The sequence below is a fragment of the Mesoplodon densirostris genome, chromosome 1 (genome assembly GCF_025265405.1).
Source record: "Mesoplodon densirostris isolate mMesDen1 chromosome 1, mMesDen1 primary haplotype, whole genome shotgun sequence".
In the NCBI taxonomy this organism is placed as follows: Eukaryota; Metazoa; Chordata; class Mammalia; order Artiodactyla; family Ziphiidae; genus Mesoplodon; species Mesoplodon densirostris.
The window spans coordinates 20,774,203-20,788,784 of NC_082661.1; the positions used below are offsets into that span (position 1 = coordinate 20,774,203).

Below are 14,582 nucleotides of genomic sequence, written 5' to 3' on the forward strand. Positions count from 1 at the left end.
TGTGATTTCCTATTGTCTTACATTGTTAGAGGACTACATTTTTCACTAATACAGCAGAAATATGTCTAATACTTCTTCCCCATATAGCCCGCTCACCAGAAACTAGAACAGAACTGGAGGTATTCAATACAAGCTAAAATTATACAGAATTAAATTTCAAATTCTTCTGTATTTAAACCTCTAAGCTTAGCATTAATCAGATTCAGTCACCAGTGATTTAAACATAAAACTGCATAAAAAGGCCTCGTCTAGTCACAGATCAACCATGTCTTACCTTATTTCTCTTCTCTAGTACCTCATTCGGGTTTGTGTTTAAAGGAACAAACTGATTTGGATCTTCAATTTTGATAGGTGTTCCACTACTAACTTTTGAAGAGTCCTCTGCCTTCATCCACTAAAGAATCAAACATTTTCCAGAATGAAGCTTTGTGTTAAGGAAATATGGTAGGTTCTTGACAACTGTTGATTGACTCCAGTGGTTGGGTGCATACACTGCTAATATTTTAAAGAATTTCACTGAGTAGTTTTTAGTGGTCAATTAGTGTATCTCCCATACTAGTTAGAATCAGCATTCACTTAAAAACAAACAAATGTCATTACTATTCACATGAATACTAAATTATGCCTATTTAAATTTTTTCCTTTTGGCATTTTAACTATATTGGTGAAAATATTTCAAGTATATAGAGCTTGATCTCACATTAACTCACATTCAGAGTTGCCACCTGCATTCAAGTTTTAAGTGATGATGGCTAAGAAGTCATCAAAAAGGACTCAAGAAATCTCCTAAGATTTAGTTTTCCAGATATCATTTTTATTTTTGGCTGACAGAATGGGCCAAGCCCCTGACCAGCATTTCACAAAGGGGATAATCTTGTAGTAATCTATAGTGTAATGGCACCACAGGGGTGGAAAAGCCTTAAATAATTCTTCTCATTTTCCCGTTATATCCCTTAAAGAAAGCTAATATTCATCAAGATTAATGATGACTGGCCGTTAGTTTCTGTCAATAAAATTAATTCTGGGAAACTTATGTTCTTTTACTAGGAGATAAGAAATCAATATAGACTAGGGGAAATAAAAAACTTTGATGCCTAGGTATTTCCATATTGAATACTACTGATTTATATGATAGGATGAACCAATTTTGAGTATCTATAGAATATTTAGTGATAAGCACTCCAAAATTTAACCAAATCTGAGACAAAATGCTGCAAAATTTAAGATAACCTGTTTCTTTATCTACAAGATCTTGCCTATGTGCAGTAATTCACAAAATCTGGCACCGTTAGGTGTTGATTCACAAGTACAATATAAACTACAAAGCAGTATCATGCAATGGGTAACACTGGGCTCCAGAGTCAGACTGCCTGCATTCAAACCCTTTTTCTACCATTCACAAATGATTAGTGAATCCCTCTGTGCCTCCGTTTTCTCATCTATAAAATGGAGGGGAAAAACAGCATCCCTTCCATATTAGGAGAAGTAAATGAGATAATTCATGTACGGCACTTAGAACAAAGTGCCTTGCACAAAGGTTACCTGATAAGTTATAGTGATATTATTGTTAGCGTTATATTCTACTTCCCCAATATTTTCAACATAGACCATCCAATTCATCAGTAAACGAGGCAGAATATTTAGGAAAGGCAAACCACGTAAAGTAGGGGCATACTGTGATTTTGGTCCTGGGACTGGTCTCCCCATTCCGAGACTCCTCAGGCACATTCACTTTCATGTAGGTATTTGGTGAGTTCAGCCATCTTGTTTTTTCACGCTGCTGCCTCTGTGCCATGTATTTGAGAGGAGAGAGTGGCACTGTATCATCTTCAAAGGAAAAGGCAGTCACGGTTGCTGGGATCTCCACATCACTCTTGTGCCTAGGCTTTTCTCGAATGAGAGGATGCCTGTAAGCATAGCCTGTTCTATATCCCTAGGGGAGGGAAAAACCACATTTGAAGCTATCAAACTTGTAGCAAACACAGCATTTAGAGTCTAATTCTTTAAACAAATGATTCAATAAGACCCTTTTACCAAAAAACAAATAAAGGGAAGATCTTTCCAAACTCCATATAACCTCCACATAACACTAGAGTTGAAAATTAAGCAAATATCGAGATCTGGTTAAAACTGATTTCAGCTGACAAAGCAATTTCCACTCACACAGCTGTTCCTGACAAAGGTAATTTCAAAACTGCTCACCAGAAACATGTTCCTAGATATAAACTGGTTTTCTGGAGGCCAAATCTCAGTGCTCATTTAATAAGTATTTGTTCCCGGGTCTGAAGGCAATCTGCCTTCTGACTCTTAGTGCAAGAGGCTCATAACTAAGATAAGACAACAGTTGCATGTTTCACTGATTCTTAAAATACACTGAATTCCTTCTTGGGGTCACACTCTGGAGTAAGGAGCATGTTCCAAAACCAAAGGGAGATGGAAACATCTGCTCTTGAATCTGGAAACATGAAATCAAGGTTATGTTCAATTTTTCACCTACCAAATTGTCCAGAGTCCTCATCAGCCCTTCAAACTCAATCTCGCCAACCTTCCATTTCTGATGGGCACCCATATTCACTCCTCCTCCTCCAGATGCTGCCACAGTGTGAGTGGAAGCTTTATACTTCTGAAGATCCAGTACAAGCAGATTGTCTACTCCACCTGCCCCTGCTAATGCCCGCACCTGTAATCAATGGCAAAATATAGAGGCACAGGACTGTAAAGACTAGAATGAGTATTTCACTTTTAAAGAGGCATAAGGTTGATTCAGCAAATATCTGTAACACTTTCCTCCAGGCTGCCAACAAAGAAATACACTTGTGAAAGCAGGCAGCTGAAGTATCTTTTCCATCTATCTATACCTTCCAGGACTCTGACCCTCCCTGATGGAAAACACATTTAGAGCCATACCTTTTAATATATTTCAAGAAACTGAATTCTCTTGCCAAATTTTAAAGTTCTTTCCTTGCAGTTTTCCCATGGCAATCCAGTTAATACTTTTGTTGACAGTTATAATTTTAAAGGAATATAAACACTATACTGTGAATTTAAGAATATTTAGGCAGAAGTCAGCTCATTATCTCAATATAATTAAGCTTTTCATAGCCTCATTTGAGAAGAAGAGTGACCATTAAAGCAAAAAAAAAAAAAAAAAAAGGTGGTTAAGACAAGTTGGTAGAAAAAGTTTTTTCCCCCTTTTCTGCGGCCTTTCCAATAAATTCAGATTATTACCATTTGCTTCAAGAGAATCTGCTTGATTTTTGTTAAAGGGCGGAATTAGGGCCATTAAATGCATTCAGCTTCTCTGGGGGAAAAGTGGTTAATAAGTAACCATTATAATAATGAGGCTGAGGCTGTGGCATCGCCGGAAACTGCATGAGTCCATAAAACTTCTGGCCCTGCTCTTACACTTTTTATAAAAGTGGCCACAGCACAGCTGGTCTATTTTGATAACTGGTAGTCACCTTTCTCAATGAGCACCACATCACTAGAGGGTGAAAATGGAGAAATGTGCAACTACACCATCTTAAAAAGTAGGATTATGAGGAAAATGATGTTTATGCAGCACTTAGGTTTGGTGTGTGTGTCTGTATATGAATTTCAATTTTCTTTCCTCCTGTTTTCAATTCAAGAGATACCTCAGTTGACCCTTTTTTACTCAAGTGAAGCAGAACTTCTCTTAAAAGACAAAACAAAAAGCCACCAACTGATAGAACTCTGGAAATAAGTAAACACAATACCCAACACAACAAATAACAAAGCAAAAAAAAAAAAAAAAAAAAGAGAGAGAGGGGGGTAGACAATTTTTCTTACCTGAATCTCACAGGCTATCTGCACATTAAAAATGTAATGAAAAGCCTCCTCAACTGTTTCTCCAAGTGCTACCACACCATGATTTCTGAGTACCAGCACCTAAAATAGAATCCCAAAGCAATCAGTTTAAATAACTGGCATAGCTCACACTGCTTTCATCAACAGTAACAGCAACAAAAATAGCTCCTTAGATAGAAACTCTACTACATACCTTACAACTTGGCCCCAGAACTTTCTGCAGTTGAATTCTCTCCTCCTGTTCATCAAGTGACCCTTGGTAGTCATAATAGGCGACATCTCCCAGGATCAGGGACTCTTGAGAAATTGGAAGGATCCCGCACTTCATGGAGGATACCTATTTGGTTGGGTTCATGCCAAGATAACACACTTAGTTACTAACTACACCTTCATAGGAACTGGATTCTTCAGTCAGCTCAGGGACCGCTGGCCAATTCACTGTGTTCACCATTCCAGCCCACCTCCCACTTCAGTTCTTCACTTCTTCAAGAGAAAAAAAAAAAAAGACCTTTTAGGGATACTACTCAATTTACATGCTGTGCCAGATATTAGGAAAGAAGGCTTGCTCTAAAGAACTCAATGACCCCATTATTAAACCGATGAGATCAAAAATGCAAATGCTATCTCTCCAGTTGTTTCCTAGAACAGTAGCATTTACTCCAAAGGGACTTTTGCTTTCTGGGTATGCAGAGGATTAATACTTTGAAAATAACTTCAAATGGTGGGGTCTGAAAGAATGAAGATTATAAAGTATCATGTAAGGAAAGCCATGAAAAAATATACTTCCCAGGGTCATTGTTGATTTTGGCCCTTCAGTGACTTACAGCTGCCGTTGCAAGGGTATGGATGTGTATCACACACTTAACATCAGGACGTGTTGAATAGATTGCGGCATGGGGACTGAAGCCTGTGTGGTCAATTTTCAAATTAGTACTTCCCTGATCAACCACTTCTCCTATTATATTGACTTTCACCTGGAAAAATCAGAAAGACACAGTTAACTGGCACACGTGCATCAAAGTTTCCTGTGTTTCATGAGCTAAACCAGGGGGTAGCAAACTTTTTGTCAAAAGCCAGATAGCAAATATTTTAGATTTTGCGGGCCTCTGTTGCAACTACTCAACTCTGCCATGGTAGTATAAAAGCAGCCACAAACTACTGTAAAAGAATGGGTGTGGCTTTGTTCCCATAAAATTTTATTTACAAAAACAGGTAGTCTGCAACAAAACTCAGCATTTAGCAAGAAGCACAGTTTCCAAGAAACTGAATAACTTAAGCTCTTCACTGAAAGTCTGGATAAGTCTGGCATTTACTGAACTGGCTGGAAAATGTTCATTTGCTAATTAACACTACAGCACCAGAACCAACGTAGTTCCTACTCTTCTAGAGGCTAATGACAGTGGCTTGGGGTACAATCATGAAAAAATAAAATGCTAGACTGTCAGACCCCATACTCACACCAACTGAACTTTGTTTAAATCTAGCTATACAATATACAGATTTTGTGTGTGGGTTTTTTTTTTTTGTTTTTTTTTTAAACAAATTACAGAGAATACAGGGTGAAAAAAATCAAGATTCTCTAAAAAACATAAATAGGTTAACTGATTAGACCAATTTATTTATTAGGCTCTTCAACTACCCTGATTTTCTTGAACGCTAAAGCTTTTCTTAAAAATCAACATTAGCTTTCCAAATTCTTCCCTGTTCACTAGTAAATGTTCTTCCATCCATACCTTTTCTTGTTCTGTCCTGTATTAAAAGCTAAAATCTGTCAGAGAAGTACAAGGAAGCACAGAAAAAGTAACATAGGAATGAAAATTGTACCAAATTGGAGGCAGTGGCTTCAGAAAAAGACAGGCCTCTGGGAATTATTATTATGTGGTCTTGCTCCTTACTTATTCTTACCTGGGAAAAAGAAAAACAAAACAAAACAATACAGATTTACTATGAGGTGTTCATATTTTGCAGTGTAAACATGACTAGGAATATATTTACAATGAATAACTGTAAGATATCTGGGGGGGAAAACAAAGCAGAAGTTAAAGCTGTGCAGCATGAAACTTTCCTTGAAAAGTTTTCTTCCCTCAAGCCCTCAAGTACTGCTAAAAAATTCTGACATTAGTTTCTCATTTACTGGACTTACCTAAAAGTGTTATTTTGGGGGTCCTAAGGTTATTTAGGGTCAGCTACACGCAGGAGAAATGAATGCCAGTATTGTTCAACCCAATGCAATATGGAAATTAAGGGGAAATGGGCAAAGGAAAGAGAATAGATTCTCTTCCTAGGAACGAATTAAGGTGGAAATGGAAGGGGAAGCCAAGGAATAGCTGGAGGAAGGGATGAAAAGTTGTAGGAAGACTGCACCTCACATCTGTGCCATTTTCATCACACAATATTTTCATACTTTTTGCTTCCAAATATTGTCTTGTGTCCAAGTGTGGCAACATGAAAACAAGATGATGATGAATGGGAAAAATATATTTAAAAAATAAAGACGAGAGAGGAAACTTCCCTGGCCCCCTCTATTTTCACTGCCCCAAGTGCTTTTTAAAGCATTTTTTTTTTTTTTTTTTTTTGCGGTACGCGGGTCTCTCACCGTTGTGGCCTCTCCCGTTGAGGAGCACAGGCTCCGGACGCTCAGGCTCAGCGGCCATGGCTCACAGGCCCAGCCGCTCCATGGCATGTGGGATCCTCCCGGACCGGGGCACGAACCTGTGTCCCCTGCATCAGCAGGCGGGGTCTCAACCACTGCGCCACCAGGGAAGCCCTAAAGCATTTTTTAATATCACTGACTCTCAGACATAATTAACACAGAGAGAGAAAATTCTGCCAGGAGGATTTCTTCCTGGATAGGTTCTGCGACTGGTCTGAATTAAGGAAACAACACAGATAACAAATGGAGAAGAACGTTGGGGTAACTGCAGCCTCTCCCTTAAACATAAGGTTTATATCAGGATGAGGTTGTGGTCCAGCGTGCTAGGTTCAGAGAATAAGGCCTGAAAACCAGACTTCTGAGTAAAGGTGAGGAGAGTATAGTTGCCTTTAAGTTGGGATTTTAAAAAAAGGAACTGAAAGACGAAGGACTCACTGAGATATATGTATTTGCCAGGTGGGCCCATCCAAACAAATCTGCAAGTCTGTATAGGCTGGCAAGTTTACAACGAGTAAGCTTTTCTCCCTTCATGTACGAGGATGTATCTGTCCCAGGAAGGTCATTGATAGGTGTGACCATGCCGAGACCTAAAAGAGGAAAAATTGTGGAGAAAGATTCAGGTCAAATAATTCCTTACCTGAAAATCAGTTGCCAGGAAGCAGCCTGAGTCCGAGAGTGTCCCAGCCTGTAAATGATGATCTGAAACTTATCAGCCCACACAATGTTGCATTAGCTTATCTGCCTTCAGAGAAGTACACTGAGAGTAAAAATACCTATCAGCTATCGCCTTGCTGTTTCATCTAGTACTTGTGATGTTAAGGAGTCAGGTTCACACCACTGGGGAAAAATGGTCACAGGATCCCAATGGTAAAAGCGTTATTAACACTGAGGTTATTGCTAATTTTATGATGAAAAGATCTCAACAGAAAGCTATTGTACCTTTCTAATACCTCTTTTGACTTTTATTCAAACAAAAAATATTTAAGAATGCAGTCAAACAGCAGTCTGGTTTCTGCCCTCACCAAGCAACAAAAATGAGTCTTAATCTCTAATGACCCAATTGATGAATTCAACTTTCGCTCAGTCTTCATTCTCCTGGACACCGTTTCCCACTTCTTTCCTAGACTTCTTTTCCAGGCCTGTGTGGTACTATCGTGGACCTCTTATCCCTTATGGACTCTTGTGAGGATTTATGGCACATGACAGATAATCAACGTTATAGAAAAAGTGAACAAAACTAGCTCAACATTTTAACTTTCCTGTTGATTCTGATAGAACGTTTCTCCCAAGCTGGAAGAGTGGGTGATTTGGGAACTCATCGTTCTTCTCACCATCCATCTGCCACCCCCGACATCACCACATTCAAACCTGTGGCTAAGTCTTCTCTCCTCTTCCTTGGCTATGCCTTTCTCACTGATCTCTTCCTTCTTTTACCCGCAACCACTACTTTAGTTCAAGCACTTATAATTCACTTTGGGACTCTTTCAAAGATTCTTTAACCAGTATGTATGTCCCAACATACTGATCCACTTAGGAGTTCTACCCTCACCTTGCACGTTCCCACCATCATGTCTCTTTTCATACCATTCCTCTATTTGCGAAGTATTTGAATTCGTTGAATTCCTGTTTGTAAATCTTTAACCAAAAAGAAAAACAAGGAAGTGACAAAGGAAGAAAGAGAAGGAAAAGAAAAGTCCCTGATGGTCTGGGACTCTGTGTGCCTGCCCTGGTACAGCAGTGAGTTCTGTGCATGTCTCTCTGAGATGTAAAGTGCCTGGACTCAATGCCTTATGATTCTTGGTATCCTTAGTGTTCAGTCCACCAAATCGGTGCTCTCACTAAAGAACTGTTGAATGAATAAAATGTCCTAAACCCTTTTACACCAAGTTCTAACTGCTCCATCCTTTAAAGTCTGGTTAGTTGAGGCCTCTCTTCTTCCACAAAGTTCTCTCAGTCCACTTCAGCCAATAATCAATTCCAACTCTGAGCTCATAGCAAGATGACTTAGAAAAGGTCATTAGACAATTTCTTACCAGCTGCTTTGTAATTTTTTCCTCTACAGTTACCTTGCAGTTTTAATCTTTTGTGCATTCACTGTATGTCTCCTCAATTCAAATATGCATTTATCTGGGGCAGGAACCACACTTTATAACTATTTTGTAATCCTCACAAAGTCTAATAAATGTCTGGTTGGTATGAAAAAGTAAGAGATCCTAACACTATGTTCCTCTAACTATTAGATGTTATAAACTTAAGGACTGAACCAGATCAGAATATGCTGCTAGAAATGTGCAGTGTACAAAGTAGAGATGAAATTACTGTCTTTTAAACTTTACGAAACTGACGTACTGAGGGGAGGTGAAGTAAAGCCCGAGAAAGAATTGGCCATGATGTAATCTGCAATCTGTTGTAATGCTAGTAATCCAGTTGGATTGTGGCCTTTCTTCATCTGTTCTTGAATAAGGCATTCCAGGTCTTCCCGAAAGGCCTGTAATACACAAAAATAATCAATGAGCACATGCATCTCGCTTGGAGCAGAACGACCCAAACATAACTTGCTCTGATGTAATCAGTCTTCTTCTCCCATCCCTCTCTTGAATAGCTTTCATGTACATTATTTTAAAACAAATATAAAACAAAAAATAATAAAATTAAAACACTGGAAGAAGAAGCAAGAAGCTTGCTTTCAGGGGAGGGAAAATCATTAGGCATTCTTAATCTCAAAGCAAATGAGCTATATTACAACATCTATAATAGACAGGTATAGGTAAAAGCAACTTTGTTAATAATATGCAACTAGAGCACCAAGTACAGACTGATGTAAAAAGAGACCCATTCCTTGCCTAGCAGCTCATTATCTAGGTTAGGATAGAGTTCTTATCTGAATGGGGCATGACTCTGACTATAGCAACTCCCAGCAAAAGTTTTCACTAAGACATAGTAAATCATGGCTTCCATTTTACGATTTCCATGGCAATTCCGTAGCTCTATAAACTCTGCAAGCAAACTTATAAAAGCTGAGAGCTGATTACTCCCCTTATGCAATACTGTGCTAAAGAAAGAACTTTTACCCCCAACTTTGGGTACTGTATGTTCCTGTTCTGGAGTGCTGTTTTTCTTTCTTTTCTTTTTTTTTTTTTGCGGGGGTGGGGGTGGGGGGTGGTATGTGTGGCAGAAGCAGTATTTATATAAATAAAAATACTGAACATTAAGAGAAAATTTTCTATTCCAGTAACCCTTGAGTTGTGAATATGAAACATTTGAATAAAAAACATTTGAAACATCTCCCAGTCCTTCACATTAGTTGAAATAGCTGGTTTTGTATGTCTATCACACCCAACCAACACTTATTTTATTAAATTCATCATTTATTCTCTTGCTCATGTTTATATTCATTCATCTTAAACATGAAGGCTCTTGCAATATAAACCATCTAGACCCTGCTCTTCCGTTTGAGATTGGTTACATGTATAGCAGAATGTGCTGCTGGAAATTAAATTCAGTTTGTTCCCACCTCACCTAAGAGGGAGAAGGCAGAAAACTGCTTTGGAAACATTACCTCCAAGAGGGGTAGATATAAACACCATGGAGATCACTGGGAAATCCTCCTTAGAAGAGTGACTCTCCTTCAAGTCGCTGAGAATAGCCCTCCTCATAAAGGCTGGGAATAAGATCTCCTGGAACAGTTGCTTAGATGTAGCTTTGCTTAGAGGATGGCTGAACACCTCTGAGGTTTTCAGAAGGAAGAACTTTTTAAAAAAAATTTAAATAATGGCAGAGAAGCCCATGGTGAAAGTGGAAATGTGGTTGTGAGGCTATGAGGTGGTAGTACATATTAGAACCAGTACTGACTCATGCTTGTGTTGCTTTTAGAAAACTTTCTGCTCATACAGCAAATGGATGTTTGAATGATTAATTTTAAAAATACTGTGACCATATTTGAGTTCTGAGTTCATAGAGAAGTTTATACCAGTTAAACATGGTTTTTCTTTTACAAATTCAAGGCTTATTAAATATAAATCCTTAGCATAATTATAAAAAAATTCTAAACATCTAATTCCATTGACTTTTATCTAGTTCATTTAAATACATGATTTAAACCGGAGAAACTATCGTATAAAATATTCTCTACAAAGACACATTACATTTATCAGAAAACTCCATTAGTACATATCTAAGACCTTGTGAACATAAAATCGTTGTGAGCTGGATATAAGATGGATGGACGCATTCAAACTGATGAGTAACATGAGTGTTTTACCATGTTTAAGGCTGAAAGGAAAAGAATCTCCCAGATATACTCATTTATCTTTATATAAACTACAGAAAACTTCTAGATACCTGGCAGTGGGCCAAAATGCTCTTCTGAAACTTTATCTTCCCTTCAAAACCAAACTCTATTTAAACCTTCCACAGTTCAAAGCAGCTATAACTAATATTCTTTGATTCAGTGTAAAAAAAAAATTTACACCTACTGTATGTATCACAATAGCTCTGAGAAGTAGGCGTAATTTATTTTATTGAATGCACCTTATGTTATTCCAGGAAGAATTTAAGGCAGATTCCATAGATTAACATGACATGAAAATAAATTAAATGTAGGTAAGAAAAATCAAGCTAACGAGAAAATAGGCATATGAAGGTAAGATAGAGCCAGGAATGAGGTTAAGATACAAAGAGCATACTATAAAATTGTATCATTTGCTAGAGATGGGCCAACTTTTATCTAAAGTCTCCAGCAGCCAACACGAATCAACACAATCGCTCAATATGCTGGTTTACAGGGGTTTTAAGAAATAAAAAAACCCCAACTAGTTGCTCAAGAGAATCACGACTATTTATGACCCTGATGAGAAATTTTTGCTGGGTGGATTGAGAAAGCTAAATAAGAAAGGTTGAAAAATTCGTTCACAGAGGTCACAGAGCTGGTAAATGTCAGAGGCAAGGACTCAGGTCAAATGCTTTTTTTAGTCAGTGAAAATGCTTTTTTTACTTCCATTTATCCCATAGTATGGTGAGTACCATCCTAAAGCTTTGAGATGATCCATGGTGTCACAGAGGAATGTATAAGCCCTTCTGAAATTAATTAAGAAAAAAATATGAATTTCCCCTTTAAGGCTAGTGAATTGCTTCTACGCAGTATAGGAGAAGGAAATAATTTTCAAAGTAAATGGAATGTCCCCAGCCTTTTTATATAGTTGACAGTGCTTCAACAGATATGAATTCTTCTATTCCAAAAGATTTAATATTTTTTTGTCATGAACATTTATAACTCAGTTATTATGTTCCAAATATTTCTGAAATATTGTTCAGATAATTACCTAAGCCATAAAACAGTCAGTATAAAATTAATGATATAAAATTGTTTCAGCTGGTTTTAAAAATTTATCAGTAAAATTAAGCTTTCGTTAAAATAATAAAAATTTTGTTTGTCTTTATGGTGGATAGTTAATCATATTCCTACTAAAATTCAATGTTAATAAAATAATCCTTTACAGTTGATTCATTTGAATCTCACAACAAAGTCCTGAAATAGGCAATGACTTGCTCATGGTTACACAGCTAACAAGTAAATGGAATAAAGATTCAGATCTCGAACTCTCAGTTGGGCACAGATATTTGCCTAATTTTATCAGAGATGGGTTGTATCACTGAAACCAAACACAGGCATACCTTGTTTTATTGCACTTTGCAGATACTGTGTTTTTTACAAATTGAAGGTTTGTGGCAACTCTGCCGAGCAAGTCTATCAGTGCCATTTTTCCAACAGCATTATTTTAAAATTAAGGTATGTACATTGTTTTTTTTAGATGCAATGCTACTGCACACTTAATAGACTACAGTATAGTGTAAATATAACTTTAACACGCACTGGGAAACCAAAAAATTCATGTGACTCACTTTATTGCAACGTTTGTCTTATTACAGTGGTCTGCAACTGAACCTGAAATATCCCTTAGGTATGCCTGTACAACTAATAAGGCAGCAGGTGTGCTGTGATCAGAAATATGAGTAAACCTCTTAGGCTAGATTAGGGCATTAGGTTATAATGATAGATAAAGCAAAAAAAAAAAATTATACAGCAGATCTTGGAGTACCAAAACTTGCCCTCTTATAGCTAGGAATTCTCCCACCAAAGCAGAATGAGAAACTCAGTTATAAGCAGGGCAGCAAGATCACATGCTGGGGCTTCTGAAGTCAGATTAAACCAACAATTCCCTAGGGTCTCTACTAGAGAAGAGTCAGGTTAAAATATCAAACAACACATACACATATGTGGTTTTACAGCATAAACCGTCTTCCTTCTCAGATAGAGAAGAACAGAGAAGAGAAGGCAGTCCCTGAATACATGAATACATGAACATGAATAAGGCAGAGTGCCATAGGGGTGACAGATCCTTTAAGGCCTTCAAAAACCAAAATACAGTCTAATGAATTATGATTATAATCTTCAAAGTGTTGTCACAAAAGCATAAAAATGCTTTAAGTTAGCGATATTGTATTCAACCCTATGTATTCATTTCCACAGAAACAGTTGTCTACTATGTGCTAGGCACTGCACTACATGCTTTTATGTTAGTTCATTAAACTGTCACAACCACCATGTGAGGTCCATTTTTACCAGCAAGGAAAAGTGAAGTTCAAGTTAAGTGAGTTTCCTAATGTCACATAGCTATTAAGTGGTGGTGAGCCAAGATCCAAAACAAACACTATATGCATAGATATGCATGTATAAAACATTTATATAAACAGATTAAAACTGGAAATGATGAGAAAATGGGCTGACCTCTAACTTAGGTCACAATAGTCTGGTACTCCAGGATCTCTACAATCTGTTAGGTCAATTTTTGGCTCTATCTCCCATTACTACCTCATGCTCTGGTAGCCTATGAGGTTTGCTGAGCATTCTCTGATCACAACTTGTACTTTTCTCTCCTTGCTCACTGTATTTCATCAAATGGAAATGCTGGTTTCTACTGTTCCTCTACCAGATGAATTCTTACCCTTTACTCAACACTCATCTTAAAATGTCACCTTCTCCTTGAAGTCTCCCCTTTAATCACCACAGTTAGGAGGGATCTCCATATTTCTTCTCTTCTCACCCCACTTTGAATTGTTTTAACATTTGCCTATACTACATTTAGGGTAGCTACCATGATTGTGATTTATTTTTCATACTCTACTATACAGTAATATCTGATGGCTGGCACTGTGTCTTTCACACTTCTAGAGCCTCCTGGACACAATTATTCAGTGCTCAATTATTATAATCATAAGTTAGAGCTTCTTTTCTATATTTTCCTAGATATAAGGAAAGAATGCAAAGAATCTGATCTCCTCTTGAGTTAATGATAGCAAAGATCCATTTCATAGGTTATTAGCACTGGAATCTGAAGTTCTAGAAAACAGTCTTATCAGTCTGTCACTTGAATGAGAAATACCTCCTGTGTAATAAGGCTTGTCCATCATCTAATGGGAGAAATTCAGTTTTTTTTAAATAAGAAATGAATCTTAACAGAAGGTTATACATTTTTGAAAAGTCATTTAGTTCTTCAACTCAAACAAAATCCTACTTGAAAACTTGGTTTGTTCCCAGAACATTATAGTTTGGACAGCTCTCTCATCAAACACATGTCCAAAAAAGTGTGGTTAAAAAAAAAAAAATCACTAGGTGAAAAACAAAATGTTTAAGTTAGAGAGAGGGTGCCTGCCTTTAAAGCTTTCTCTGAATCTCCCCCGTTTCATTTGATACTTCTCCTGTCAATGTTGAAGGAGTGATCCTGTAAACTTTGAATTCATAAAGGTATGGATAAAAATAAACTTGTAAAAATACAAAAGATTCAGAGATTTGAATGTAAGGTCAGAGTATACTTTAAGTATATACTTTAAGTATATACATATTCACGTATACTATACACCAAAAGTAGGAGTAATTTGAAACATCAGATCTTAAGGCTTCTGCATCTAAGATCAGAACTTTCAGGAGAAAGTGGCAATAGATGAAAGATTTTCTATTTTTAAATCACAGAAAAGAGAACCAATTTGATACAAGAAACAGACTTGATGTGATTATTTTGGTTAAGGCTAAAAAAATTACATA

At 37.3% G+C, this 14,582-nt stretch overlaps 1 protein-coding gene across 3 annotated transcripts in view; it reads right to left on the reverse strand.

The window, feature by feature from the left end:
- The window catches only part of ADD3 (adducin 3), a 126,081-nt gene that overhangs the window by 7,812 nt on the left and 103,687 nt on the right, over positions 1–14,582 (reverse strand). For all 3 annotated transcript variants that reach the window (XM_060099797.1, XM_060099792.1, XM_060099804.1), the window contains exons 3-11: positions 8,831–8,969; positions 6,917–7,068; positions 5,653–5,733; positions 4,653–4,802; positions 4,022–4,165; positions 3,811–3,909; positions 2,498–2,680; positions 1,676–1,933; positions 275–394 (exon numbers count right to left, since the gene is read on the reverse strand). In XM_060099797.1, coding sequence (XP_059955780.1) covers positions 275–394; positions 1,676–1,933; positions 2,498–2,680; positions 3,811–3,909; positions 4,022–4,165; positions 4,653–4,802; positions 5,653–5,733; positions 6,917–7,068; positions 8,831–8,969 — 1,326 coding nt within the window. The remainder of the gene's footprint in view (positions 1–274; positions 395–1,675; positions 1,934–2,497; positions 2,681–3,810; positions 3,910–4,021; positions 4,166–4,652; positions 4,803–5,652; positions 5,734–6,916; positions 7,069–8,830; positions 8,970–14,582) is intronic.